Here is a 26803-nt window from a genome sequence, read left to right as displayed (position 1 = left end):
AGGCAATTTCGACTTTCTGGCCTTGGTTCTGTTCTAGTGTCTGACGGGTGTAGGGTAGGGACGTAATGCGAGCTTCAGCCTCCTTTCGTCTGGCTGTTGAGCGAGCACATGTTTTACCCATATTGAGTCTATTAATTGCCAGCAACATTTAGAAGGCAGCTTTTTAATATTTAAAAATAAAATATTTGGCCTCAAAACCTGGCTCAAGGAAATTGCTTCCTTTTCCTTCTCCCGGCTGTTTTGGTGTGGCTTACTGGTGTTTCCTTTATTATCTATTTTTAATCAAGTTTCTCCAACGCGGTTCTGCTGAGGAGCAGCAGAAGCGTTTGTGCCTTCCTGATGATCTCATTTGCTTCTGAAGGAAGATGGTGGAGAAAACTCATCTCCAGCGGGGGATGGACCACCCACTCTTCAAGAGTGTATTTCATTCAAAGGTGACTTCTAAGCTTGAACAGGTTGGCAGTGTCCCATCTTAAAATGACAAATTTCGATACCGCTAGACGATGTTCGTGAGGCAACCACTTTGAGCAGGGGCCACCCACTCGTTTTGCTGAGTTTGCCCGTTACTTGCCTACTCTTACGGCCACGCTCCTCTTGGCGGTGGAAGGGCCTGTTGTGGTTACTGCCCTCGGTACTTGGTGGGGAACCGCCGCTGCGGTAACGTAGAGCACGATGGTCACGCTTCTGTCAGCAGGATGGGGAGGAAACTGAAACATGTGACTCGGCTTTTAATTTGGGCCTGAAAATGCGAAGGGAGAAAGGGCGGTCTGTAAGAAAGGGGTGCTGGGTGTGAGGTGCCTACACACGGCGCCGTGGGGCCGCAGGCAGCTGAGGCCCTTCCTTGTCAGGGGAAACAGCTTATTACCCTGTTAAGTTTTCTGTCGCTGGAAGTTTTAAGACCTGAGGAAGGCACATGTTGCACTTTATCAAGTGGGACAGCTCTCGAGTGCAGGCTCTCCAGACCACGGCTGTGAAACTGGACGGGGGGCCCAGGGCTAAGCAGCGACCAGGTGGTGGGGTGAGGTCCGCACCAGGGGGAGAGAGGCCGTTCCATGGCTTGTGGTGGGACCTGGGCAGCTGCTGGAGCACGTTTCAGGTCTAGAAACCAAATCTTTATATCTGAGTTGAAGCAGAAGTTAACTGGAAGCTTATCTGAGTGGCGTTCCTTGAATGAGTTGACAGACCATATAGGAGCCATAGTCAACTTTTCTTGGGTGCTTTGGAATGGCTCTGTCCTTGGGGGATTCCCTCCCTCCCTTCAGGCGGTTTCTGCTGTTTTTTTCAGAGGGGACCAGCAGAGGTCAGAGTGATCTTCCCACATTAAACACTGCCCTCTCCAACAACTGCTGTCCACGATAGCAAATGAAAATTCTGGCTGCAGATTTGTTACAATCAAAAATCATTCTTGTCTCCTCTGCCTCTAACAGCATGAAGAGTAAGCAAGCCAGAGGGCTCTTCATACGTATCTTCTTGCTTTCACTGCCTGTCTCTTGTATCATAGCGTAAATGCAGGCCTGCTATCACCATCTCAGCTGTATTTGTATAAAGAATTGTAATCCATTTATAGTAATCCTTTTCGTCTTTGCACACAACTTATAAGACATGCAGCACAGAGATCCCTATATTGACACTGAAAAAGTTTTTCGTGGTTACTTACGCAGTTTTCTTTTTCTAACCATTGATGGCAGCCATGTCATAAATAAAGATAATGTGTAGCTACAAACCCATAAGCAACTACATTTAAATAGTTTTTTGGCTAACTACTTTATAACACGCTGCAATCTATTTTTAGAGAAGCTGTGTTGGGAGAGGAGTGTTCATTAGGCTTATCAAGGCGGCCAGCACAAGCTCATGCCATTGCTTTGTGACGGAAGGATAAATAAGGTTCCTAGGTATGCTGGTGATAGTCACTACAGCAGTATTCGAAGTATTTACCATAGCATGTAAACAGCTTTGCTGCTGCTTTTGCTTTAGCGGTATGGCATGACATAGTGCTTTGCAAGTGGGTGCTGATAGGTGAGGCAGGGTTAAGATTTCAGGTCAAGTTCTTCAACATTTTAAGTCAAATTCCCTAAGTTGCTTCACTGTTTGAGGAAGCCTTTGAATTTTTACCTTGAACCTCTGCTTTACACCATTACAGCTTATGTTTCTGAATTTTTATGGCAGAACTGACTTATTAGGCAGCTCTGACTGAAAAGCAGCAGCAGCCACCGTTGTTCATGGGGGAGCTGTTTTTTACCCTGGTTTCCTATGGAAGTAAGGGGTGGGTGATCTCCCTGTCTGTTTTGGCTCCTCCCTTCCTCTTCCTTCCCAGAAACAGTTTTAACCCAGTTTTTTTTAGTTTGGCTAAATATGCCCCTGAGAGAAAACTACCCATCTTAAGAATTATCAAATGACTGCAGATTATGTTGAAGTGGGTGAACAATGTCAGTATAGAAAGATCTCCGTGGAGTCCCACCGCAGGAAAACCTGCAAATGAGCTCAACCCTTAAGTGCTAGCAGGGAGCCCAGCTGGGAGGGAAACAGCTGGAGAAAGGATGTGTCTGCGGGAAGAGCACTGTGTTCTTAAATGTTACAGTCAGTCATGACACACATCTTCAGGAAAGCGGGATGTGTTAGTTCCAGTGCTCGTGCAACCCCTTTGTTTATACCCACTGCCCCCGCATTAGGCTATGTGGAAATCTGCAAAAATCTAAGTTTGCCAGATGTTACTGTGACGTAGAATCATAGAACAGTGTGGGTCGGAAGGAACTTTCAAAGGTAATCTAGTCCAACCCCCTGCATTGAGCAGAGATGTCTTCAACAAGATTCTATCTTTGTTGCATCTTGGGCTTTCAGGATGTGCCACATCTGTAATGTGGTTACTAAACTTTAGCACATCAGTTCAGGAGCTCCAAAATCTGCTTTAAATACCTTAGGAAGCTATTGGGATGCTGGCAGGGCCCATAGCAGGATACAGTTTGTAAGCTAAATGACCCCTTATCTTCCTTTCAGACCCTGTAAAAGATATGGTTTCAGACAGTGCTGTGTTTCATCTCCATCTGGAAAAGGAACTTAAAAAAAAAAAATCTCTCCTTTCCTGTCAGTCAGGTGGTGTCTTTGTACCGAAATAAAGGAGGGGGTTTGCTGCAGGCTTTGCTACTTGCCCATTTGCAAAGCTTTGCTTGCTTTTCCTCCTGACACACTGTATGAAAGATCCAGACAACAGGTGTTTGGCTAAATAAACATCCTATTGTTCTATCTGTGTATTCGTATGTATATATATGGCCTGTATGGAGAAGTCAAGTGAGAAAAATACAACAGACTTACTTGCTTAGTGTTGTTTCCCAGTGAACACGATTGAGGGTGTGCACAGGGGTAAGGCAACTCCTCCAGAAAAGAGCAATTTATTGTTTCTGATGAAGTCGAGGAGTGGGGGGGATGTGGGAGATAACACTTCTACAGAGGGCAGAATTATTGCAACAGCAGCTGAATAATATGAAGGTTTTATGCATATCAAGGGAGATTAAAGTATTGTTCTTGAGGTCTGTGGCTCAGCATAGCAGTGAGATGGCGTGGCTGTGAGAAGTTTGCTGTTGTGTTTGCCTGTGGGCACACCAGTTTGGTCAATAGCTTGGTAGTCACGTACTTCACTAGGTGGCAAGGTTTTTCTCCCAGAGAAAGGTGGCACTTGTTGCCTCTCTTTCGCAGGGAGAAAAGCCGGAGGGTGAGGAAGCGAAGTGGTTTCTTCAAAGTCATCTGGCAAGCCAGTGACAAAGCCAGGCAAACAAACTGTATGTCCTGAGTCCGCTCTGGTGCTGTGATCCTTAGCCAAAGGCACCGCACAATCTGTGCATTTCCCACAGTGCTACATATGCTAAAACCTATTTCCAAATTGTTTAAGTGGGACTGCTCGTACTGCCTGATCCACTTTGGCTTTCTGGAGGGAAGAACATGAGGAAATAAGCTCAACAGCAGAATTAAATTGGAGGAAACAGTTTCTATATCATTCCTTTGAAACCGATGGGACTGCTTGTGCAGATGATTGCTCTCTGGAGGGAAAAGAGGTTCAAAACCAGCTCCACTTCATTGCCTTTGTGTTGATGAGCACATCTCAAGTCTGTAAGGCATCCCATTGAACACAACAGGATAGGAGAATTGGACTTTCTTAGAAAATGTATTTCATCTTTCATTTGAACATAGTATGCTGAAAACAGTTAAAATATCTTTTAAATGCTGTCTGTTATACAGTCTCCAGGGGTCTATCTGTGTAAACAGACAGCAAAAAATGTAATGTCTCTGTCTCAGTGTGCTGTACCTTTGCTTTGGCCACTGCCTGGTGGCTGCTTGGGACTGCTAACATATGTATTTAGCTACAAAATGATGCTGGAAGATGCCTGTTCAATAGGTACTAAAAAGATGTAAAGCTGTAAGGCACGCTTAACTCAATCTTCATGCACTTTGCAAGTGGCACTCATGTTGCTGGTATTATTCATGGCCAGGATTTGTCTCAGTCACAACCATTCTTGGCCATTGCAGATTGTGTTTCATGCTGGCTGTGCCCATGTATCCTAGTTAATGAACTGGTACGGGTGGAGTAATTGCTCTGACCCCTCTGTTGTGGAAGAAGTGGGACTTGGGCATTTACCTGGTGCCTAGAAAGGTCAGGACAGAGGTGTGTTACTGATGTGGTGCCTGCATTTGTCCTGAGGCATGTCTGCATTTCAGCGTAGCGGTGAAGTGCCAGGTAACCTGCAGGGTGCAGGTCAGTCTTGTGGCATTTCTCACCCAACAGGAAGCTTCGTGAGCAAATCTGCCTCTCGCAGTTCCTTGAGGTGCAATCTGAGATAAAATTCAACTGGTCGTTTCTTACGATCTCCTGACCTGACACTTGATTTATTTTTTAAGGCTCTTCCTTTCAGTATACTGGTGTTGGAGCACACTCCCATCTTAACTTACTTTCCATGCTCATAGTATGTGGCAGTGAATTCTTAGTTAGGTGATGAGACAAATACAAAGTATTTAGGGTCTGATCTGTTGTCCTGATTCACAGAACCATGTTTGCTGCAGCCTGAGAGGGTATTTGCCTGGGGAAGTGTGTTTGTGCATCATAATGGGCTACTGCTGCTGAAATATCCAAACAGAAGATGGGATGGGTGCTGGTTAAGCAGAATTACTTGCTTTTTAAGAGAGGAATTTGCATATAATTGTATTGAAGCTACACACTGTTCTAGACATGCATAAATCCATAGACTGTGTGCAGACATATGCAAGTTCAGGTTCAATTTATTATCCTTTCTACTAGTAAATTAAACACAGAGAGACGTAAAATTCCAGTTGGAACTTGTGTAGGCTAATTGCTGAGTTTCTCCTGTGGGGCTCAGGTGTACTTCTGACCAGGTCTGGTTTCAGTCTTTTCTTGCTAGAGCAATGCCAGTTTGGGTTCTGACACTGTTCTATTCTGGCAAAAGCTTTGCTGTGGATATTGTTCGTGTCAGTGTCTCAGCTGAAATGAACTTTACATGCACAGGAATCACCCTTTTAATCATATAATAAACCCCACGTTTTTCTCCTGTAACTACAGCTGGGTTATAATAGTTCACCCAATGCAGCTTTAGGCACAGTCTCTCGGTGAGACAATAGAGTTTTGAATTACAGCTGAAAGTTTTCTTCCAGACAGGATGCAGCAAGATATGTGAAATAGCTCTGTAGCTCTTCAGTAGTGGATTGAAGAAAGTGACTTGCTTTTATTTAAGAAAAACAGACATTTTAGGGTTGTTTTATTTTCAGAGTTGCAGTCATTAATGTAAGATTCATTGTAAGATGTTGCATCATAAAACCTTAGCATGGTGGTTATCACCACTTCTAGTTTTCAAAGGCCTGATTTTAGATTTGCTTAAAAGTACTAATGCAAAGATTTGGAAAGGGACTCCTTTTTCTCCTTATAAATGAGTCTACCATTAGTTAAAGGCACTTGTTCAGTGATACCTGTTTATTTTAGTTTCTTCTAAAGGATTTATTTAAATAGTAATGTCTTGGGAGAGACTTGTAGGTGCTGGCATCTGGCCCTTTGTTTTGGGGAGTGTGTGGCTGAGCCCTGTGAGACTTTGACGTATGGAGGGCTGCAGGTGGATCTGATATGAATGGGGGGAGCTGCAATGTCACGACTCCATGCAAAGTCTGTGCAGATGTTCTCTGCTGGACTGTGTGAAGGGGAGATTCTTGGTCCCACTGGTGGATCTGTGCAGGGAGATCAGGCTGTGTTCTGCAATAGATTATATCATACTGACTTAAATACTTGTGTTTTTATTTTTGAGTTATAATATTTAAGATCTTTATTAATATAAATGCATTGTACTGATTTGTACTTCACCAATACAGCAGTCCAGAAGATTGTGTATAATTATGCATAAAAGTGCTAAATGTCTTTTTATGTACTTCAAGAGCTGCTACAGGCCAGCTGATCAAAAAATGCATGGAGATGGTGGAGTTTTCCAATGCACGGCCTTGGGCTTTAAATCATACTTTGCTGTTAGGAGATTTGGGCGATTAGCTGGCAAGCTCTTTCCATTGTGAAAGCATGTCAGAACAACTTGTTGCTAAGGGATCCAGGGTTATGTGGTCTGTGGCAAGACCAGCGTGATGTAGAGTCTGGTGGTTGCAGGAATTGGTGTTTCAGCAGTTACAGCTTTGCTGTTCAACTGGGAAGGAAATTTAATGTCTGTACCTTATGCATCCGAGTGTCATGGACACAACTGAGGAGAGTTTGTAGCTGTAGAACTGCCAATGTAGCTGGTACTTTAAAGCTTATAGTGAGGGATTTAGATGCCAGATTGCTGTTAGTTTTCAAAGGGAGTCAAGTATACAAATAAATCTCTTGAGCACCACTAGAAATCTTGGCCTGCAAGTAGGCACCTGTGTCAGGGTTCCTGGGACATGTTGTCTTAACAAGGACACAGGACTGTACAGAGACACTCACATGTATCATAAGGCAGAGGAGCTTTCTGCTTCTGCTGTAACATCATCTGTTTGTGATCCTTGTCACCCTTGCTGCTGGTGATGAAGGAGGCTCTGTGCTTGCTTCCTTAACCCTGGAGTCTTGTTCTGTTTTCAGCATTTTCCACCTGTCCATGTTCTTATGGCGGTGGGGCAAGGTCTTCATTGCAGCATCAGACTAACTCCTCACAGTAATTTCAGGAGACCTGAAGGCCAGCAAGAAGGAAGGAAGGGGAGGCCTGTTTCCTGAAGGATTTTCCTTGTGCTGACCTGTGCTCATTATAGCAACCATGACCTCAGCAAACCCTCAGGTTTCTTGAACTAGTGGGATCTGGGTATTTCTTGCAAAAGTCAGCAACTTGAAAGTCAACCAGGTGGCTCCAGAGAAGGATCTGACCTGTGCCAGTGTCTGGACATGACTGATGGCACAGGCTCTGTTCTGGTCATCTGTCCTGGTGTCCACATGCCTTACTCTGCACAGCCCTCTAATTGAGCTCTTCTGCATGGTGACTTCGGTAGTTCATAGAATAACAGAATCATTTTGGTTGGAAGAGAGCCTTAAGATCAAGTCCAACCATAACCTAACACTGGCACTAAACCATGTCCCTGAGAGCCTCATCTATACATCTTTTAAACACCTCCAGGGATGGTGACTCCACCACTTCCCTGGGCAGCCTGCTCCAATGCCTGACAACCCTATCTGTGAATAAATTTTCCTAATAACCAATTTAAACCTCCCCTGGCGCAACTTAAAGCCAAAAGCAAGTTCTATCACTTGCTACTTGGGAGAAGAGACCAACACCTTCCAAGTTACAACCTCCTTCCAGGGAGTTGTAGACAGCAACGAGGTCTCCCCTCAGCCTCCTTTTCTCCAGGCTGAACAGCCCCAGTTCCCTCAGCTGCTCCTCATCAGGCTTGTGCTCCAGGCCCCTCACCAGTTTCCTCGCCCTTCTCTGAACCCTCTAGTACCTCAATGTCCTTCTTGTAGTGAGGGGCCCAAAACTGAACTTGTCCCTTCCCTCATACATCCTCTGCCTGATCTGTGAAACATGTTATATATTGTCACTTTGGTTTTTTTTCCTCAGGGCACAGCAAAATCATCTGATGCGGTTGTCAGCGTTGTTTACTGTAACTTGCGACGTACGCACGTCTCTGGCAGGTTTTCCCCGGGGCGCGTATGACATGCGGACTGGCCCTTGCTTTACGTGCCATCCTGGCGGCTGCGGTGTACCCGCCTCTTGGTTGTTGTCGTGGGCTCCATCAGCACTTCTTGCCCCGGGCTGAGGGAAGGAGGCATGTGCTGTGCTGAGGAGGAGGGAAGCAGAAGGGCAGGAGGGGCAGGGTGAGCAATGGGAGAGCCCTGCTTTTCAGGGGGCTCTTCCAGGCTGCCCTCGGGAGGAGGGCTGGATCTTGGGATCTCTGCTGCAGGACAGGCTGCTCAGCAGTGGTGCACGCTGTCCCCATCATCGCTGTGTGCAGGGGATCTAATCCAGCAGTTCCCATGTGAGTGACAGTGATCCCCAGTTGTCTTTGGGGGTGAGCTGAGCATGGAGGGGTATTGGGAACAGAAACCTCTGTGTTGCACAACTAGTGGGTCAGCGGCCAAGTGATCTCTCCAGGGCAAAGCGTATCCAGCCTGCTTAGGTGTGGATTTCCTAATTTGGGTTCTTCTGTTGGCCAAGTAGAAAGCTGCAACCAGAAATTTGTTACTTCTGTTGCGTATGTCTAGTTTAGCTGGAAAAAGTATTATGGCTAACATATGTAGTTTCAGGGTTTTGCGATTTGAATCTGGTTAAGTCTTAGTTTGAAAGCCAGATGTGGAGAGAACATGCACACCTGGCAGCATCTGCTGGCCTAGAGCAGTGACCACGTGCTCTTCGGGCCTTTAAATCACTCTCACTTCCTCATGGAGGAACATATATCCACACAACGAAGCTTCTAATTATGAATCCTGTACTCACGATTTGTTTCCGTGCACCCGCTGCAGACCCTTCTTGAGAGCCCTTAGGCTGAGAGGGGAGGCCATGGGACAGGATTCTGGTTTTGGCTTTGCTAGTGGTGAGCAACAGGATCTTTGGGAATTCTGTTTTACCTCTCAGTGATTGTTTCTCCAGGTTAAAAAAGGCTTCTTTATAATCCCCGAGACCTGTCTGGTGATCATTTATAAACGCTTATAAAATCTCTTTTCAATGTATGCTGCATTTTGGTTATAAAACAAGCAATGCAAGCGGTTCTGGCTCCTGAATTCTAGTTCCTTCTTTGGTACTTCTTTCATTGCGTGGTTGAACCATAATGAAATTCACTGTAAAAAGAAATAGTGTATTTTCCATTATAGCTGCCATATGGCCTTATTGCTAATTTTTAATTAGCTGAGATGGTTGCATACACAATTTATCTGGAGTAAGGAAGGAGACTGTGAGAGCTGGATGAGGAGGAGAGCTATTGTGATGTCTGTAGAGAGGCACAGTGTCTTTTTTGCTGTCTTTAAATAGAAAAATGTGTAATCCTCAGAAAGTGTCTTTCCACTAGGTCTGCTTGGCAGATGTATGGACGTATGTTATTAAACAGATGCAGACACTTCTGTCATTTTAAAATAGAATAGTGTTTGCTCTGTGGCTTTCCTAGTCCAGCAGATGGATTTAGAGGCTTTAGAGAATCGACAGGATTTTCTTCAGAAGTGGTGGAATAGGAGAAAGTACCAGGGCATCCAGGCTTGCATCTTCTGCTTAATATTCCTCCTCAGGAATAGGGTTAGAAAATTGTCCCTTGGGATTACTGTTTGCCTTCTTCCCTGTGTATGGCTCCCAGTATTTTTACAGTGAATTGGTTTTGTTGGAAAATCAGGCAGGCTGTAAGAATGCTCACACTATAGATATATCTTGGATCTGTACTGAATTTGGTCTGACAGGGATCTTAACTCTCTAATTATAATAGGTAATTAAATAAGCACGTGCAATGGAGACCTGTCACTGGGAAACTGGACTTTAATTGGAGGCAGGATGTTGTGCTCCCAGTGGTCCTGCAGTGTCGGGAGCAAACCAGATCTGCTGCCTCTGTAGCAGATCTGATGCTGTGTGACACACAAACTGATGGGGATTTTTTTGTGTGTGGAAGGGGAGAAGCAGTCATGACTGACCTCATCTAATATGGCAATTGTCCAGCTTCAAGCTGGACCTTGGCAGGTCCTTCCAAGCAACATTTCTCTGATTCTGTGGAGCTGGGTTTTTTGAAGGTGCCTTGTCAGGCAGAGAGGCCTGACAGGTAACGGGAAGGGGAGCGGGACTGGTGCTGGTATCCACTCTCTGCTGTATGGTTGAAGGGGAAAGGTATATATTTGTTTCCATGGCATGTCTGGGATAACTGGGTGCTTGTGGGGTTCTCCTCTGGCTGCTCACACAGATTCAGACTAATAGTTTCCCTCTGGAGCACACATGATGTGCTTAATTAGACTGCTGTCTTGAAAATGCCCACTTTTACTGCAGCACTGCAGCTGTAGCTGCATTAACACAGTGAGGAACCGTAGTTCAAATCATCACCTTGGATCCTCAGTATCATTTGGCTTCATATCATTTAGTTTAAAAAAACTAAACTGTGGTGGCTTTTGCTCTGCTGACATCAGTAGTAAGGGCAAGAAGAAGGCTAGGGAGCTATGCTTAACCAAGCCATGACTTTGACATTTAAGGTGTTTGTTTGCTTTATACTGTCTTTCCAACTATATATTTCTGATCTCTTAATTTCTGTAATTTACAGGTTAACAAACAGATCACAGGTACCAACATTTGCCAAGCTAGTTCAGCACCTGGTAAAAAGCCTTTCTCTGTCAGCTCTTTAACCAGTGGGCGACACCTGTGGATCTTCTTTTCTGTGGACAAACTGGTAAAACAAATTGTAATTTTTAGTGAGTGACTTTTCTTGCCATGAATGGCATTACACGCAGATGCCGTATGGCCCGGAGTTTTGGTATGAGGCATCCTCACTGGGTTCCTTCATTTGCTAAACAAATGTGTTGTTGATACAGTGGTTGGTAAGAGGTTTCTCCAAGAATGCAAACACAACTACTTTGAAACTGAGCTGGGAATTTCCACTTTTGTACTGAATGCAAGGGAGATGGGCACTATCGTTCCAGGGAGGCTGGGTAATTTGATGTGTTGCAGCACAGTAGGCCAGGTGATTCTGTGGAGCTGTACTGGGAGTGTGAAAGATTTTATATCTATTAATACTAAAAGAGTAAAAACAGGGTAAGTAATCCCCCTGCAAGAAAAGGTAGAAAAAGATCCTCATGTCTGCCCGTGGCACTGCCCCATGTCGTGTCTCATGGTCTATCCTGGAACGTGTCCTGTTTAACATCTTCAGTGGTCTGGAGGAGGTGATGGAGTGCATGCTTGTATAGCTGGCAGATGACACCAGACTGGGTGACCAGCTGATATCCTTGAGGGCAGGGCTGCTGTTCAGGAAGAGGCAGACAGACAGGAGAAATGGGCTGACAGGAACTTTCTGAAATCCAACAAGAGCAAGTGAAAAGTCCTGCACTCGGGAGGGATGCTGGTGTGCTGCAGTGATGCTGGCTGGGCAGTGCCAGCCCGGGGGCAGCTCTGCTGGGAAGGCCCTGGTGGGCAGCGAGCTGACCATGGGCCAGCAGTGTGCCATTGCTGTGAAGACCAACAATATCCCAGGCTGTGTTCACAGAAGCACAGCCAGTAGGTTGAGCAAAGTGATTATCCCCCTCTACTCTGCACTCTCTTAGACTCCAGCTGATGCACTGTGTCCATTTATGGGCTCCTCACTATATGAAAGACAGGGCTAAACTGGAGCACCTTCAGCAGTGGGCCACCAGCATGGTGGCTGGAGCACTGGTCCTGTGAGGAAAGCTGAGGGAATTGGGGTTGTTCAGCTTATGGAAGAGTCTGCTTCAGAAGATCTTTGATAAGCAGTCAGCCGATACCTATGAGATTATTGAGAAGATGGAGCCGGGTTCTTCACTGTTGTGCATAGCAAAGAGACAACAGGTGTAAACTGAAACGAATGAGGTTCAGTCTGGACAAAGGGAGAAACTTTTGCATGCTGGGGGCTACGAAGCAGTGAGACAGGATGCCTAGAGAGTTTGTGCAGCCTCCATTCTTGGAGGTTTTAAGATGTGACACTATAAAGCGCTGAGAAACCTGGCCTGATCTCAGAGTTGACCCTGCTTTGAGAAGGAGGTTCAGCTCGAGACCTCCTGATGTCCTTTCCACCTTGAATTATCCAGTCATCTTATGCATCCTTCTGGCAGCTTAGACCCGTCAAAGGCCAGAGTAAGGACATTTCTTCAACAGTGCGAAGTCTGTGGAGTAATGATTTGTGAGCATGTGAATACAAGAGTGTGCAGTGGAGCTGTGCTTCTCATCAGGGTCCTTTTCCTGGTTTTGCACCAAGACACTAGTAAGAGGACAACTTTTCTTTTTTTTTTTTGTCTAACCTTTTAGTGAGGAGGAAAGCACGGATTCCAGTGGGCTGCTGCTCTGACTGCTTCTTTAGCGAAGGTGAGTTGGAGAGGCTGTGGCTGTGTAGTTAGAAAGCTATTTTGAGACTGGCTAGTAGCTGAGCTTGAAGGTCTTTAAGATGTCTACCCCACTGAAACACCACCTTATCTAGCTCTTGGGACCTGGTATTGTTGGTTCAAAGGCTTTGAAAGAGACCACAGAAAGCTAGAACTGCAAATCATGCAAAACTCTTATGTGCTAAGTAAACAAATAATAACAGCTGCAGGTCTTTTTGATATGTGGTGAAATGTGACATTTTCTTGTGCTTTGGACTTGTTTTAATTTGATTGTTGGGCGGGTTGTTGTTTCCCGTTTGCGTTTTGTTATCCCTTGAGGGCCATGTTTGGGAGACTGGACTGGAATGCCAACCGGAGGCCTGGGCTCCACTCCTTCTACATGGTCTTTAGCAGCTCAGCTAGGACATGGTGGTGTCTATTTCTTACTTAGACCTGACAGAGTTAAACATTTGACCACTTTTATGGCAGACACTATCTTCACTGTACCTTCCCCTCATGGAATTTTATCTGACCGTGGACTCTGAGTTCCAGTCTTGCTTTCACTGTGAGATCTCTAGTGCTTATCACTGCAGTGCTTGTCTTGGCAGGCTTCTCCAGTCCTCAAAGCAACAAGTAAAATAATTTTCCAGATATCACTTGTCTGGAAATCATTGAGAAAACTTCTTTGTATTTTGCAGCATCTGCTTGTATAGTGAGATATTTCAGTTCATTTTCAATATACTGCTTTACTGCCCTGGTTGCAGGTAAGACACAGGAAAGGTAGAGCTGGACATGAGTGACTTTAGTATACAGTACTCTGAAAACTCTGTGTTGAGTGTTTAGGATAAAGTTTCTGGTGCCTATCCGTCCATTGGTTCTGTACTCTGTTGAACTGAAAACTAATATTTACTAGAAAATGCTCAATGTGTGTGTTGCAAATGTGGTTGCTATATATGAGTGTTTTTCAGGGTTTTCCTTGTCTTTCTGGGTGACATTTGGGCAACTCCAGCAACTGGGCATGTGCACTTTTTGTGGTTTGCAGGACCATTTATCTTAGCTTATTCATCCTGTAGAATCATCTTGCACAAGCAGAAAAGTTGCTTTTTTGGAATTGCAAGTCATAGCTGTCTCCTCCTTGCCATTTGTGTGAAATTTGTTTGTTGGGGTCTGTACTATCAGCTGTAGAAGACGGTGCCTTTCTTTTACTCCTTGTGTTCTCCTGCCATCACTGCCTTCAGAAGTGAGTCTGTTACTCTGTACTTCTCTTGACATGTTCAGAAAAACAAGCAACATCAAATGTTTTCATATTTGGACAGTAGACTACTTTCGGTGGTGGCTGTTAACCTTTTCATGCCTTTGGAAAGGGGGGCAGAGAATATGGGGAAAGCAGCAAGCTGAAGCAGGTAAAACTGCTTGGGCTGTTAATTAACTAAGGGGGTTTCATTCAGGTAGCTAGAAATGAGATGTCAAACCATGAGAAGGAAGGGGAAAGAAGTCGACGGAGGGATGGAAACCAGCTCAGTCATAAAATGTGTTACCACGAGCAGCAGTAGTGACTTTTTTGATGCTGAACATTCTGCTTGATAAAGTTTGCATGGTTGTATTTGTATGTGGGATCAGAAATAGTTTGTAGGAGACAGTAAACTGAAGTGCTGTCTTCCCCCTGATTTCTTCATGATGGAGAAGACAAGAATTCAATGAATGGATTAGGCATGTCTCTTCCAGAGTAACGCTACTGGCTTCTGTTTCTGACAGCTTCTGCCGTCTCTCCCTTGGTGATTTGCTTTGCCCAGACCCATCAAACATGGGTACCTTAAGTGGCGAGCCAGTTATGGTTTCTGGAGTTGCTTTTGGATAAAGGAGTCTTGGTGGTGCTGGGCACCTTGCAGAAATCAGCCTGCTTTGTGGGAGATCTCAGACTGAGTTCCTAGACTGTGACTGCGCTGTTCCCTACCTGCTTGTGCCCATCAGCTTTGGTTGCAGGCGTACACGGGAGCCTTGGGGAGTACTAAGCACTGTGTAGTAAAATACAGTATTACATGGAGAATTAATGACAGTAAATTCAAAATGCCTTGCACGTTTTCTGCTGGGATAGGATACAAGCCAGAAGTCTCCTTCAGTCCTTTGCTCTTCTTATCAGACTTTTACTTTCCCTCGGTTCTCATCAGGCAGATTTGACTCCACATCCTTCTTTCAGGTGGAAGTTGTCCTGGTGCTCATATGGTGTGCTTGGGAGAACATAATCTTCCACCATTGCTTCGTGGGAAGAAATGACCTTTTCTGTGTTGTGATGGAATTGTAACTGGGGAAGGCTGAGAAAGTACATTTTCCCCGTTTTCAAGTAGAAGCTGTGTGCAGAAGGGGCGAGTGTAGCTTTCCCTAGTTTGTTTTACGGTGCTTCCAAGATGCAGTTACTGCCTGTGATGTTTGACCCAACAGCTTGGCTTTTCCCTGTCAAAAAACTCCAGGACTGAAGCCATCTGTTTACAAGATCAGGACAACACAAGTGCCGAAGGTATGTGCACTTCAGTCCTGAAGTGCTGAAGCTGGATAGTTTTGGTGTGTTTTATTTTAGTGCTTAGGAGCACTAGGTAAGGGATGGGTGCTTTAGAGATCGTTTTATTTTTCACCTTAGAAATAAGATACACACATGAGGGACTAGGACCATCTTTACCTGAAACATTTTCCCATTTATTAACAAATCTGTGCAAAAGCTAGTGCAAGGGGCAGGGAACGGGGGAGAAAAATCTCACATCTGTGGAATGAGAACAGATACATAGTGTTAAGTTGTGAGGTCCTGCTCCCAGCCTGATGCTGGTTCCAGACCCCAGAAGGCACGAAGTGATGCTGAGCTGTAAGAGCCAGCAAGCATCCCAAGAACACTGCAGCATGTTATGACTAGCAAATGCGGCTTGTTGACCTCTTCTTGCTCATCCGCGTGAAGGGGGGTGTTGTTTCGTTGTGGGCAGGGAGGACAAAATGTCAGAACTGTTTGCTGGGAGCTGCTTAAAAATTTATGCCTCTGAGGCATAAGGAAATGTGATTAAAAAGATGTGCAATTTTCAAAGCTGTGGGCTTGCTGTTGTGAGGTCAATGCAGGGAGACTGAAGCAGAGCTGACTAGGTCAGTATGTCTGCTCAGTACCCTACTGGGTGGCTTTTTCTCTACTTGAAAACCTTACTTTTGTAGGTGTAATTTTATAAATACTTTAAAACACCATTCTTGTCCACACTTTTATTTCTGCTAGTTGGTGTGTGGGGTTTTTTTTAACTTTTCCCCTCTTCCCCCCATCATTAGTCTTTGTGTGTCTACACAGTGAAAATTGACTTTGTATTTTTTTTTCCTTTCTTATCTGGTTAGTTTTCAGGCACAGCGTGTCCCTACTCTGCGCCACAATGTGGCTTCTGCAACCACTAGTGCCAGCAAAAGGGAAGGAGTGAGTGGCAGCTGGGGATGGAGGTGAATTCTGGAGTGCCCCTTTGGTGACAGCATGGCTGCCTGCCTGTGCCTGATAAAGACAGCTGCATAACTATGGCTTAGGACAATAATTAAAGAAACAAGAAACAGGGACTTACAGCAAAATGATGAATCCCAAGTTTGACCTTTAGTTCTGTAGCTCTCTGTAAGCTTCTGTCAAAGTCTGCATCTTGCTTTTCTGCCTTGCAGAACCTATTTTGAAGGATTCCTATTGAAGTATTTACTGAGTGGGTATGAGACCTGTTGCATGAGCTGAGCAGAAAGGGACTAAAACAGCCGGGGAGCCAAATGCTGAGCTGAATTCTGGCTTGGTGCTTTTGTAGCTGTGAGGCTTGAATGGGATCAGTACAACTGCTGGAAAGAAGACTCGAATGTTAAATACGGTGGCTCTGTGTTGGTCCTATGGGCTCATCTTGGCTTTTATCACTCTATTTATGCCCAGGCAGCTGCGGGTCAGCTCCGGCTTTGCCAGTTGTTATCAGAGCCAGATTAATACCAGAGGAGGGGGATGTATCTGTTGTGTTATGTCAGCAGTGTCAGTCCTGCTGTTGTGTTGTCCAGGGCTGATCAAGGAAGGTGGGGGTGCCCAGCAGGGCAGTGGCTGGGTGGGGACAGGAGCATCCTTCCTCCTCGACAGGGCCAGCGCTGCATTCACAGGGCCCTGCAAACAGCTGGAACAGAGGACTGGTTGCACAGTTGCTTGCTTTTTGCAAGCAGGAAACAAAAAAAAAAGGAAAAAAAGCACTAGCTTTTGCAGAGACTTGTTAATAAAATGGTCTCAGGCCCTTATGGGTGTATTTTATTTCTAAGGCAAAAATAAAACAATATCTAAAGCATCTACCCCTTACCCAGCTCTCCTAAGCACTAAAATAATGTACACCAAAACTGTGTAGCTTCTACATGAAGCAGCTTGCTTTTTGCAGGATTCAGCTTTCTTGCTGAATTAAAGTGGGCCGTGTAACAGGCTGAAGTTCTGTCTGCTTAGCAATTACAGGGTCTGATTTTGTTTGATTGGGTGTTCAGCTGCCAGTGCTGGCGATGCTGAAAGCCGCTGGCTGTGAGGTGCTGCTCTCTCCCGAGCTGCTGTCGCTCTGCCCACTCCCCTCCTGCCCCAGCGCACCTTCCTCGGTATTTCACCCTCATTAACAAAACAAAACAAAGCCTCAGCTTCCCATAAATGCTTCTGACTGGCCCAGGTGTTGGATGTGCTGCTACCGTGCTAGATACATATTTTACCCCTGGCAAAAATAAAGGGGAGATCTTTGTTCTGGCAGTCACAGAACAGACCACTCATCTGTGTTAAGTTTAACACAACCATATAAGCAAGCGTGACCTGCTCTTTGCCCCTAAACCAAAAGCATTATCACAGCCCTTTCCTACAGGTTGCCTTTAGCTTTACTCTTCTGGTGTTTTAAGTTTTTCCATTTATTCAAGTGACAGAGCCTAGCTGTATGAGTGCCTTGTCTGCCTACCGAGGCATATAAATAATTTCCTTTATTACCACAGTTCTGCTTTGAATGCAATCCCTTGATACAGTACCTTTATATGGATTTGATCAAGTCTTTGCCTTTGATCTGCCTGGGTTTATTAATTCTCTGTTACAATTAATGGAGGGTTTGTCTTTCTCCTGCAGTCTCTATTAAAGATCTCAAAGCCTTTTGTAAATGTTAAATGATTAGTAATGCACTAGCAGACTCTGATGAGTTGTGTGTATGGTTTGTCTCTAGAAAAGAGACAAAGAGTCTCAGTGTATCAGCATGCACTACATTTGGGGCTGGTTTTAAGTCTTTCATGCAATAGTTTTTCTTGGAAAATACCAGTTTTTGTAAATATTTTTTTAAAAATAATGTTCCTGAAAGCCTTACAAGTTTGAAGACAACTTATGTTAAAAGGTTTTAGGTGTCAGGTAGAAATCCTGCCTCTGGTCCGGAACAGGTTAAGAGACAGACACTGCAGGGTCTTCACCCACCAGGGACCTGTTGCTTCTGACACCTCACGTGGGAAGCAAAAGCTCCAGCAGATACTTGACCTTTTATGTGAGGGTTGGCTGTTTCATCAGGGGGATTTGTCCAGTGGCCACATCTGACCTGAGATGTGAATGAATGAGGGTCATGTCACTGGTCTGAATGGGGCAGAAATGGTCTTAAATGTGGACTTTTTATTTTGCACATGATTATCTGAACTCCTATGAGTTGCAGGCAGGTGAGTCACTGTTTGAAAAAGTGCAGCTAGTTGCGGTTTTATCTCTAGGAAGAGAAAGGAAATTTGGGCAGCAGTAAGAGGTTGGGGGCAGGAAAAGAGCTTCCCGTGCAGTTTGTGTTACACGGTCTTTGCATGTGTCCCTTCCGTGTGCTGCTCCGACCTAAGAGGATGACAAAGTCACTTGAACAAATCATCTGCAACGGAGCCAAGGGTGACAAACCAGTCTAATATCTTCCCAAGCTAGGGTTTAATCACGAGATGAAAATACATTGTGTGAAAGTTGCGGTCGGGCAGCGCTGCGGCGCCAGCTGGGCACTGGTTGAATGCGGAGGAAAGCACCGTATCCAGGAACCCGTGATTAGCGTCATGACAGCTGCTGCTTTCTGCGGGGTGGGATTCAGCCTTGCAGTCAGAAATAACTAGGGCTAAAATTAAGTAGCATTTACCATCTGTTTTTGTAAGAGGCAGAGGCTCGTGGTCATTTTTTTAATAACAAGGCAGTGAATGGTAAAGACTTAAGAGGTGAACTGTGCTGTTGTTGATATCTTTTAAAATTACTCTAAAGTTATTAAGAGTGAAGGTAGAAAGGATCAAATTGTTGACATCAGCTTGCTCTTTCTTATAAAAAGGAGAAAGCAGGGACTTTTCTTCTTTTTATAGCTCTCCTGCTGACTTTAAAGGCCATTTCCTGACTTGTGAGAAATCCTTGATGGCCCTGGTAGAGCTTCCAACTTTCTGCAGTGAATTGCTCCCGTTCTGTGCAGTTTGTGTGTAATCCCATGCACCGAGACAACCTTCCTGGTTTACAGATGTAGTGGTGTGTAGCATGTGTGTATGTGACCTGCTCATTATATTAATTTGTTCGAAAGGCCAGTGCAGCTTCCAATGTGACTAAATCATGTTGACTGCTGACACGGCCAGGAGATTGTTAAAACACCAGAGGGCTGCCAGGAGCCCTTGCTGCTTTCCTGGGGACCGGTAGAGAAGTGACCTTTTACCTGTGAATTTAAATTTCTGGTTTAGGGAAGCAGGGTTTTTGCTGAGTGCCTTGGCCACTTGCCCGTCCCTGTTACATTTGGGTTTTGCAGGTGCTGGCCGATGGGGTACTGAAGCAGTTTGGGGGACTAGTGCTGCCTGTTAACTGAGGGTCGGCTCAGAGGGATGTCAAGCCAGAAGGGAGGGAGGTTATAACAGACATCTGGGAGACATCATAGCTAATTCTGCCAGATACCTTTCCCAGGCATCATCTTTCTGTGCCTGTAGTTACACCTGACTTGTCCTGTTTTAGTTCACAGCTGAGTCATTTAGACAATTGGCAAGTTTTATGTTAAGGCTGTAAGCCTTTAGCAGAGCCTGTGTTGTGGGCCAAGGTGGGTGCAAACCCTGTTCATGGGCAGGAGACTGTTCCCTGGATGCTGGGGCTGCTCGTATGAGTTCTGCTGGCATGTGTGGGGGAGACCTCTGCACTGGCGTGGTGTGGAGTACCCCATCAGGAGCAAACAAACCAGCCCAGGGCAACAAATACAGGAAAGGGGACCAGCCTGGACTAAGTGATGCTACCCTAGCCTGTCCTCAATTTCCTACCCCTTCCTGTCTTCCCCTAGTGCAGGATTCCTCTGACCCATCTATGAAGTTATCAGGCTTTAGAGAAAGATGTTTTACACAAGTCTCATTTAGACGGTGAAGAACTGTGGCAACACAAGATGGGAAGATGTTTCTTGTGGGGAAGGGAAGGGGAAAAGAAGGGAGCCTGTGAATGGGCAGGTGGAGAGCAGGCAAGGAGCAGCAATGCCTCATGTGGGACCTACTGTGACTATAACCTGCTGTGCCAGCGCAGTTCTGCTCTACCAGTAAAATGCCCTCTTGCATGGATGGCTCATTCAGTGCAGGTATAAATCTTACAGCGAAGTCACTGTTGCTGACACAAAGCCGAGAAGGTTGGCATTTGACAGTTGAGTCATATCCATAGTCTTTTACAGTACCTTTGGTTTTGTGAAAGCATGGGCTGAAAGCTGTTCTTTGTTGTAAATTTGCTTTAAAACACTTAATCAGGTTCTCCTCAGAAATGTACCTGTTGCTCCACCCTGACTATTGTTTTAGCTATCTCCACTTGCTCGTTTGTGGGTTCTCTGGTTTTTTTTCCAGTATTGGGGCTCAGTTTCCTTTTCCTGCTTCTGTTTCTTTGCTTAGCGGTGATAAGTGAATACTGGGGGCAGTGAGCAGGGAAAAAGTCCTCTGTGTTTGTTCAAGCACAGCATGAAAGGGTTCTGGAGTGCAGCAGATGCTGGGACTCCCCTGGCAAATGTATGTTCCTGAAGGCAATTGCTTCTCTGCATGCTGGCTATTGCTCTGTGAACTTGTGTGTTCCTGAGGCGAGCTGTCGGGGTGGGGAACCCATCTGTGCATTGGCCAGAGGTTGGAGGTGGCTTTCTCGGGAAGATCCTTACAGAGGAGCAATCTTTGAGGTTCTTGTGCCCGCCCTGAGGCAGCCAGCAGCAGAACCGGCAAGGATAGAGAGGGATTCCTGTCTGGGAGTCCATGGCCAAGTGCTGTGTCCTCCCTCCTGGCCCCCACCCCCACCTAGCAGCTGGCAGGCTATCTTAGTGCCTCCTCCAATGTCACCGTGCCTGAATTAACGTAGGTTTGGCAGTCCCGAGGTGGCAGCCCCTTATCCAGTTGCTGCCTCTCCTTCAGCATTCAGACGGCCCATGCGGTTCATCGGTGACCTGCGTGTGCTGCTGGGGCTGGGATGGCAGGGCTCCTGTGTAAAAGGCGCAAAAAAGGAGGTAGGAAAGATTATGTTTGCAGCGAGAATCTCTTCCTAAGCTGTCTGCCTAGGACCTGGTGTATGAGCTCTCTGTAAGGTGGGCTCTCCCTGGGCAGAAGGCTTTGGGAAGCTTGGCCTAGCTGTGCTTTGCTGGTAGCCGTAGGCGAGGATGATTTGGTCCTGTGGGATCTGGCCGGGCCACATGGGATCCGAAGTCTAGTGTAAGGGCTTTATGTGGCTCTTCATCTTGTGAGGGACGGGGCTTAATACTCAAATCCATATGAACATTCTCTTTCGGTTCAGTTTTTTGCTCAGAAATTGCTCAGAAACAAGGTATTTGTGTTAGGAAGAGTGTGATACTTTTTATATTTTTAAAAAAGTGTATCATCTAATTAAACTTTTAGGAATAAAACCAGTTTAGCTGTATTTAAGAGTATTCTGGCTTGAAATCTATGCAGTATTTTATTTATATAGCATCCGCTGAAGACAGTACTGTGTATTCACTGCTCTGAGGACCTTAGCAGCTCCCTTTCTGCATTTCCAGGGCATTAGGAACAGTGATGCCCTGGCCTTTTTGAACGCTTGGCATTCTCAGAATGACAGCAATGCTATAGTAATGAAAAGAGTTACATCTAGAAAGAAGGCTGGTACTTTCAAACAGTGTGGTTTAAGTGGAATTTGGGCATTTATAGTCCCAGCAGGGCTTTAACAATCTTAACCTGTAACGTCCAGTTTCAACATGATTTTTCATGTGTCTCCTGGTGGCTGTGTTCTTGTTGGCATCACAGTGTAGGAGCTGCTTGGGTGAGAAAGCTCTAGTTGGGTGTAATGCAGGCAGGGCTGGGTAAGGCGTGCTGTGAGACCTGTTGTGGTCTGTTGCATGAGGCCTCTTCACTCCCTGACCTTCCTTTGTAGAGGTTTCCAAAACATGAGGATGAATGCAGCAAAGGGATAATTAAGAGTTTCTTTAACAGCGACATTTATTCAGGAGGTTAAATAGCCTGCAGACATTGTGTTCCGTTTGCAGTGGAGAATCCTGTTCTGTTCCCTTTGCAGAGGGAAGACAATACCAAAAAACAAGCTGTGCCTGCTGCTGCAGACCCCTTCCTCGCAGGCTTGGTGCTGTGTTAGCTCTAACCAGCCACTGACATGGTTCATAAGCCATAAGGTCTCAGAAATACGGGACTGGTTGCTTGCTGAACTTAACAGCATTTCATAATTGAGGATTTGAGTCATGCTCAGTATCATACTGTGAACCAGAATTCAATAACATCTTGGAACCGCAATTAAAAAATGTGGTAACTTGTTTCAAGCACCTTGTTTTCAAGTATCTGTGAGAGGAGGAGTGGGGATTGTAGTGTATTCATCTTCCCTGTCCTCCTCTGGGGCAGTAGGACCACTGTTGTTTTCCCCTTCTGTTGCACAGGGCAAAAGCAAGTGCTGCTACAGGATTTTGTAACCTTTGCAGGCTGCAGGCAAATGATAGCCTGTGGTTTGATTTTCCATCTGGATAGGGAAATAGTGACTATTCTTGAAGGAAGTGCTTGTTGGGATACTGTGACTATTGGCTAACTGTTCCTCCTTTTCTTTCCCCAGAGAAGTTTGTCTTGCAGACCTTATTTGTTTGGGAGTCCTTGCGCTTTTTTCCCCCTATAAGAGTATGGGACTTGGACCTCTCCCAGAGAGACTGCACTACCACAAATGCTGTCACAAATTATTTTAGCCCACACTAACGTAGAACTGTCACTGAATAGATGGGGTTACTGCAGTGCCTTTGTATCGCTTATTTCAAATGCATGTACTTCAATAGCTTGGCTTATAATAAATAATCATTACCTGAGTTTAGGAGGAAATATACCTCGGAGAGTGTAAAATTGCTACAGCGTTGGTAGTGCTTTTCTTACTGTAAAGCTCTGTGAAGATACTAAAGAATTATTCAGTACTTTTTCTCAAGTTCAGTTCCTCCCATGTGGCAGGATGTAGGGAAGTATTTTAATATCCATTTTATTGATGAAGGATACTTTACTGACTTTCCCAAATGAGAGCTGTAGGTTTGGGATAAGAGCTTGAAATCACAAATTCAAGATTCAGGTTCACCAGATCATGCTACATCTATTTTTAGCCTGTGGCAATGCTAGATTTAAATACATTCTCATCTTTATTTAGTAGGTCTCCCTGGGATTCTCCGAGGCTTTTAATAAGGCCAATAGCAAGTTGCAGCTCCTGATGTTCTGCAGCTGGAAAAGGCGGTGATGAGTGCTGGACATGCTATCAGAAACCGAGTTTGTTGTTACAGTTTGCATCTGCTCTAGATCTGGGCCATCCCGTGGACAAAGTTCACACCCCTTCCTTCTGCAGAAACAAGCACTCTGAGGTTGCTCCTACCACAGAACTGGGTTTCTTGGAAAATATTTTCAGCCAGTAGTGTGGTAGCTCAGTTTTATAAGAACCTGTAGAAAGATGTTTCTTTGCTTTTATTTTCCACTGTGGCTGCAGTTCTTAATTCTAGAAACTGTAGGCCAATTTTGAAATGGACCTACCAGATGTTTTCTCTTATTATGAATGCCCACTTTAACCCCTACATATCTGCAAACTTTGCATTTATTACAGTCTATTTTTCTTTTTTTTTCCCCCTCTCCAGTGAGTGACCTCCAAGAAGAAGGTAAAAATGCTATCAATGCACCGATGAACCCAAGCGCTGTGGACATCCACCCAGAAGACACACTATTAGGTAAAGTATTCAAGATACAGACCTCAATTAAGCAATTATTAATAAAGGTGGCCACTATGACCCCCATATCCATTGCTTTACTGTTGAATGTAGATTGCCTAGTTGAAACTGCAAGAATTGGGCATGAGCATTTAGAGCTGTTGTATGTTACACGTAGCCTAGAAATTAGACGGGCTAAAATGAAATTTGAACAGCAGTGCCAGCTATGTAGATACACTTAAACTAGGTAGTTTATGGGAAAATTGACTTGTTCAATGAATTGGCAGAGAACTTGTTCTTCTGTGGTCACCCCAAAAGCAAACAGAAAGTTGAGATTTGCAAAGAATTAGGTGGAAAATACTGCTGAATTTGTCTGCTTAAGAGTTACTTCAGTTCCATTAACCCACTGGCCAAGCGGATGTCTGTCTTTATTTGTCCTCACGGACATCCTGCTTTGGTAAGGAAGTCGTATGTTCTCTGTATATATAGATTGGAAACTGAAGTGCAAAAGGACCAACCCACAGAAAGTCTGTAGCAGAAGTGTGTGGTGGTTCCTATGGAACCCTTAGACTGCCTTGTCTCAATGTACATACTACACTGTTGTTAACTAGTGGATGCCATGTCCTTCCTTGGGTTATTGTTGCCGCTTTGCAAGTGATAGTACAAATGACAAAATGGGTCCTGATACTGAATGAACAGATGAGCATTTAGGCTGCTAAAATAGTAATTAAATGTGATTAGGGTAGAAGTATGTAAATGCTTTATAGAAAGAAGGTAAATATTCAAATTCCTGTTCTCTCCATTCCCTGCCCTCTCTGAGTCCCTACAAGAGCAGCAACATAATTTAATAGCAAAAAATGTTTAAAACTTGTTGAAATAAAAAAAGCTTTCTTTTCTGGCCACATGTCTCCTAACCTATGGAATTAGCTGAAGCAAGCTGTCATAGAGACAAATAATAAAACAGGAAATTAAGAACTATTAGTCATTTAGATTTTCTGATTGGAAGAGTAGTAGGAAATTCAAAGTGCTGTTCTTCTAAGATGTGGGCAAAGTGTTGGTTTCTCTGTGTATATGTACGGATCAGGAGAGTCTCCAGTGATTTCTTCTGGGTACCACTAAAGGTGTGTATGACTTCAGAAGATGCAGGACCACTCCTGAAGGCCTGTCATGCAAAGACATGGCCACAGGTGAACCTTAAGAAAAGTTCTGTGGTGAATCATATACCGTTATGGGTCAAACCGTGTTCAGAGTTTCAGTTAGCAGTATTTTGGGTGTGTAGTGGTTGTCATTTCCTTACGACTAGACTGCCTGACTCATCCCAGGGAATAATGAGGAAGTAAAGGAACAGGGGAAAAAGAGCAGCAAAAGAATTCATGGTTTTTTCGTAGGCTTGTGGAAATTTGTCAAGTATGCTCAGATAGCAGGGTCTTATTTTATTTTTTTTTTTAATAAAGATAAGGGGCCCTGGAAAATACCGAACCCAAGTGTTTGGGTGAATTCTAAAGTAACCCAGTCAGATGGTATAGTCTGTCTTATCTCTAGGATGTGTGAGTGTTGTGTTTGTCATCTGGCAGCAGTGAGGTCTGGCACTGCAGCAGGAAGTCACTGTAGGTTGGTCATTGTTGGAAAGGGTTCCTCTATGCAATGTGGCAATGGCCTGACCTGTGGTCATACCAAAAAACCCCTCCTTTGTTGTCATGCTGGAAGGAACTGGGAAATCAGTAGGAAAATAGGACTCTGTGTGGCTTGTCTACACTCAGCTAAAGATAAATCCATGGGGGCTCTCAGTAATGATTTTAGCTGAAGAGATGTGGATTCCCTCACGTAGCTGTGACACTGACACCTATCCTTGTGTTCTTGCTGTAGTAGCCAGGGTTTGCTCTCCACTTAAAGGAACAGATCTAACCCAGATCACAGCTACCACTTTGCTACTGAAGGAGCTGACATGAAGGGTGCAGGGAGAGGTCTGCTACTTAAAAGCAAGTACCAGAATTTAAGATACTAGACTTGCTCCAGCTGTTTCCTAAATACTGGTATCCATATCTATGGTAACGTACAAACATGCATGTGTCCGTGTGTGCAGTTGTGAAGATAATTCTGCCAAAGGTTGTTTGGTTGTTAGCCTCGCCAAGCCCAAGTTGATTTTGTTGCCAACATTTCTATATCAAATCATCCCTTCTAAAAATTATTCTTTATATTCATGCCTCTTGTGGTTGTCCTCCTGGCTATTGGGGAGCATTTCTCACTTCTCTCCATCCCACAGCAACAAAAGAAATAAAGACTGCACGCCTGAGAAACCTGTTTTATTTTCTTCCCCCATGCACACATACAACTGACGTAAATTGGGGCAATTTTCATTCTGCAGCTTAACCAGAGGTGAAAGGAGTTCATGGCACTCAGGGCCGTATGTGTGACCAAGTTTCAGGGAACCAGAGAGCGGAGACACAAACTGTCAGCCCAGGTCTCAGCAGCTGCAATGAGTGCAGTGCCGTAAGCTTGGGATACTCTTCAAAATGGTGTAATTTGGAACAGGTGTTTTAAAATCTAAATTAAACATGAATTGAGGAGAGGGAGAAAAGTAGTTGACTGCACTTTTTGGTATGTTAATACTAACATGTCCCACAGGGTATAGAGGACGGTGGTTTCCCTGATATATTCTGCAGGGTCTGAGCTGGAGAAGGTCAGGGGTAATAATCTTATTTCAGGGAAGTTAGGGCTATGTTCTCTTTCTGCGTATCTGTAAAATGCCTAACACTTTGATCATAGGATATTCCCTTGCTCAGATGATGAGTAGGCACTGTCATTTCTTGATCAGCTGACAGGCCACTTCATGATTAGGAACCGTTGCAGTATTTCAGCAGTGTATATTTGAAGAGGTTGTAACTAAAGGTTCCCATTTTTCTTGGACAGAGGAGAATGAGGAACGCACCATGATTGATCCTAACTCAAAAGAAGACCCCAAGTTCAAAGAACTGATCAAGGTAGGAAATTACTATTTTGTCCTTCTTCAATTCAACTGGTGAGATGGAGTAATTGACAAGCTGGTTACCAAGAATACAGCTGAGGAACACATCTTGTTTCTGAAGTATATAATCTGTAAAAATGGAGGTCGTCAACCAGGTAAGGCTAAAAGCAACGAGAGCAACAAGAAAAGGCT

The 26803-nt window shown here is 44.7% G+C and overlaps 1 protein-coding gene across 3 annotated transcripts in view; it reads left to right on the top strand.

Annotated features, from left to right (window-relative positions):
* PARVB (parvin beta) overlaps positions 1–26803 on the top strand; it is a 68810-nt gene that overhangs the window by 1646 nt on the left and 40361 nt on the right. For 2 of the 3 annotated variants that reach the window (XM_065629702.1, XM_065629686.1), the window contains exons 2-3: positions 23578–23667; positions 26557–26627. In XM_065629702.1, coding sequence (XP_065485774.1) covers positions 23578–23667; positions 26557–26627 — 161 coding nt within the window. Of the gene's footprint in view, positions 1–20831; positions 20956–23577; positions 23668–26556; positions 26628–26803 lie in introns of those variants that run through there. The other variant, XM_065629694.1, reaches the window with a different exon arrangement.

This window comes from Caloenas nicobarica, chromosome 1 (assembly GCF_036013445.1).
Source record: "Caloenas nicobarica isolate bCalNic1 chromosome 1, bCalNic1.hap1, whole genome shotgun sequence".
NCBI lineage: Eukaryota > Metazoa > Chordata > Aves > Columbiformes > Columbidae > Caloenas > Caloenas nicobarica.
This window is presented reverse-complemented; position numbering and strand designations above follow the sequence as displayed.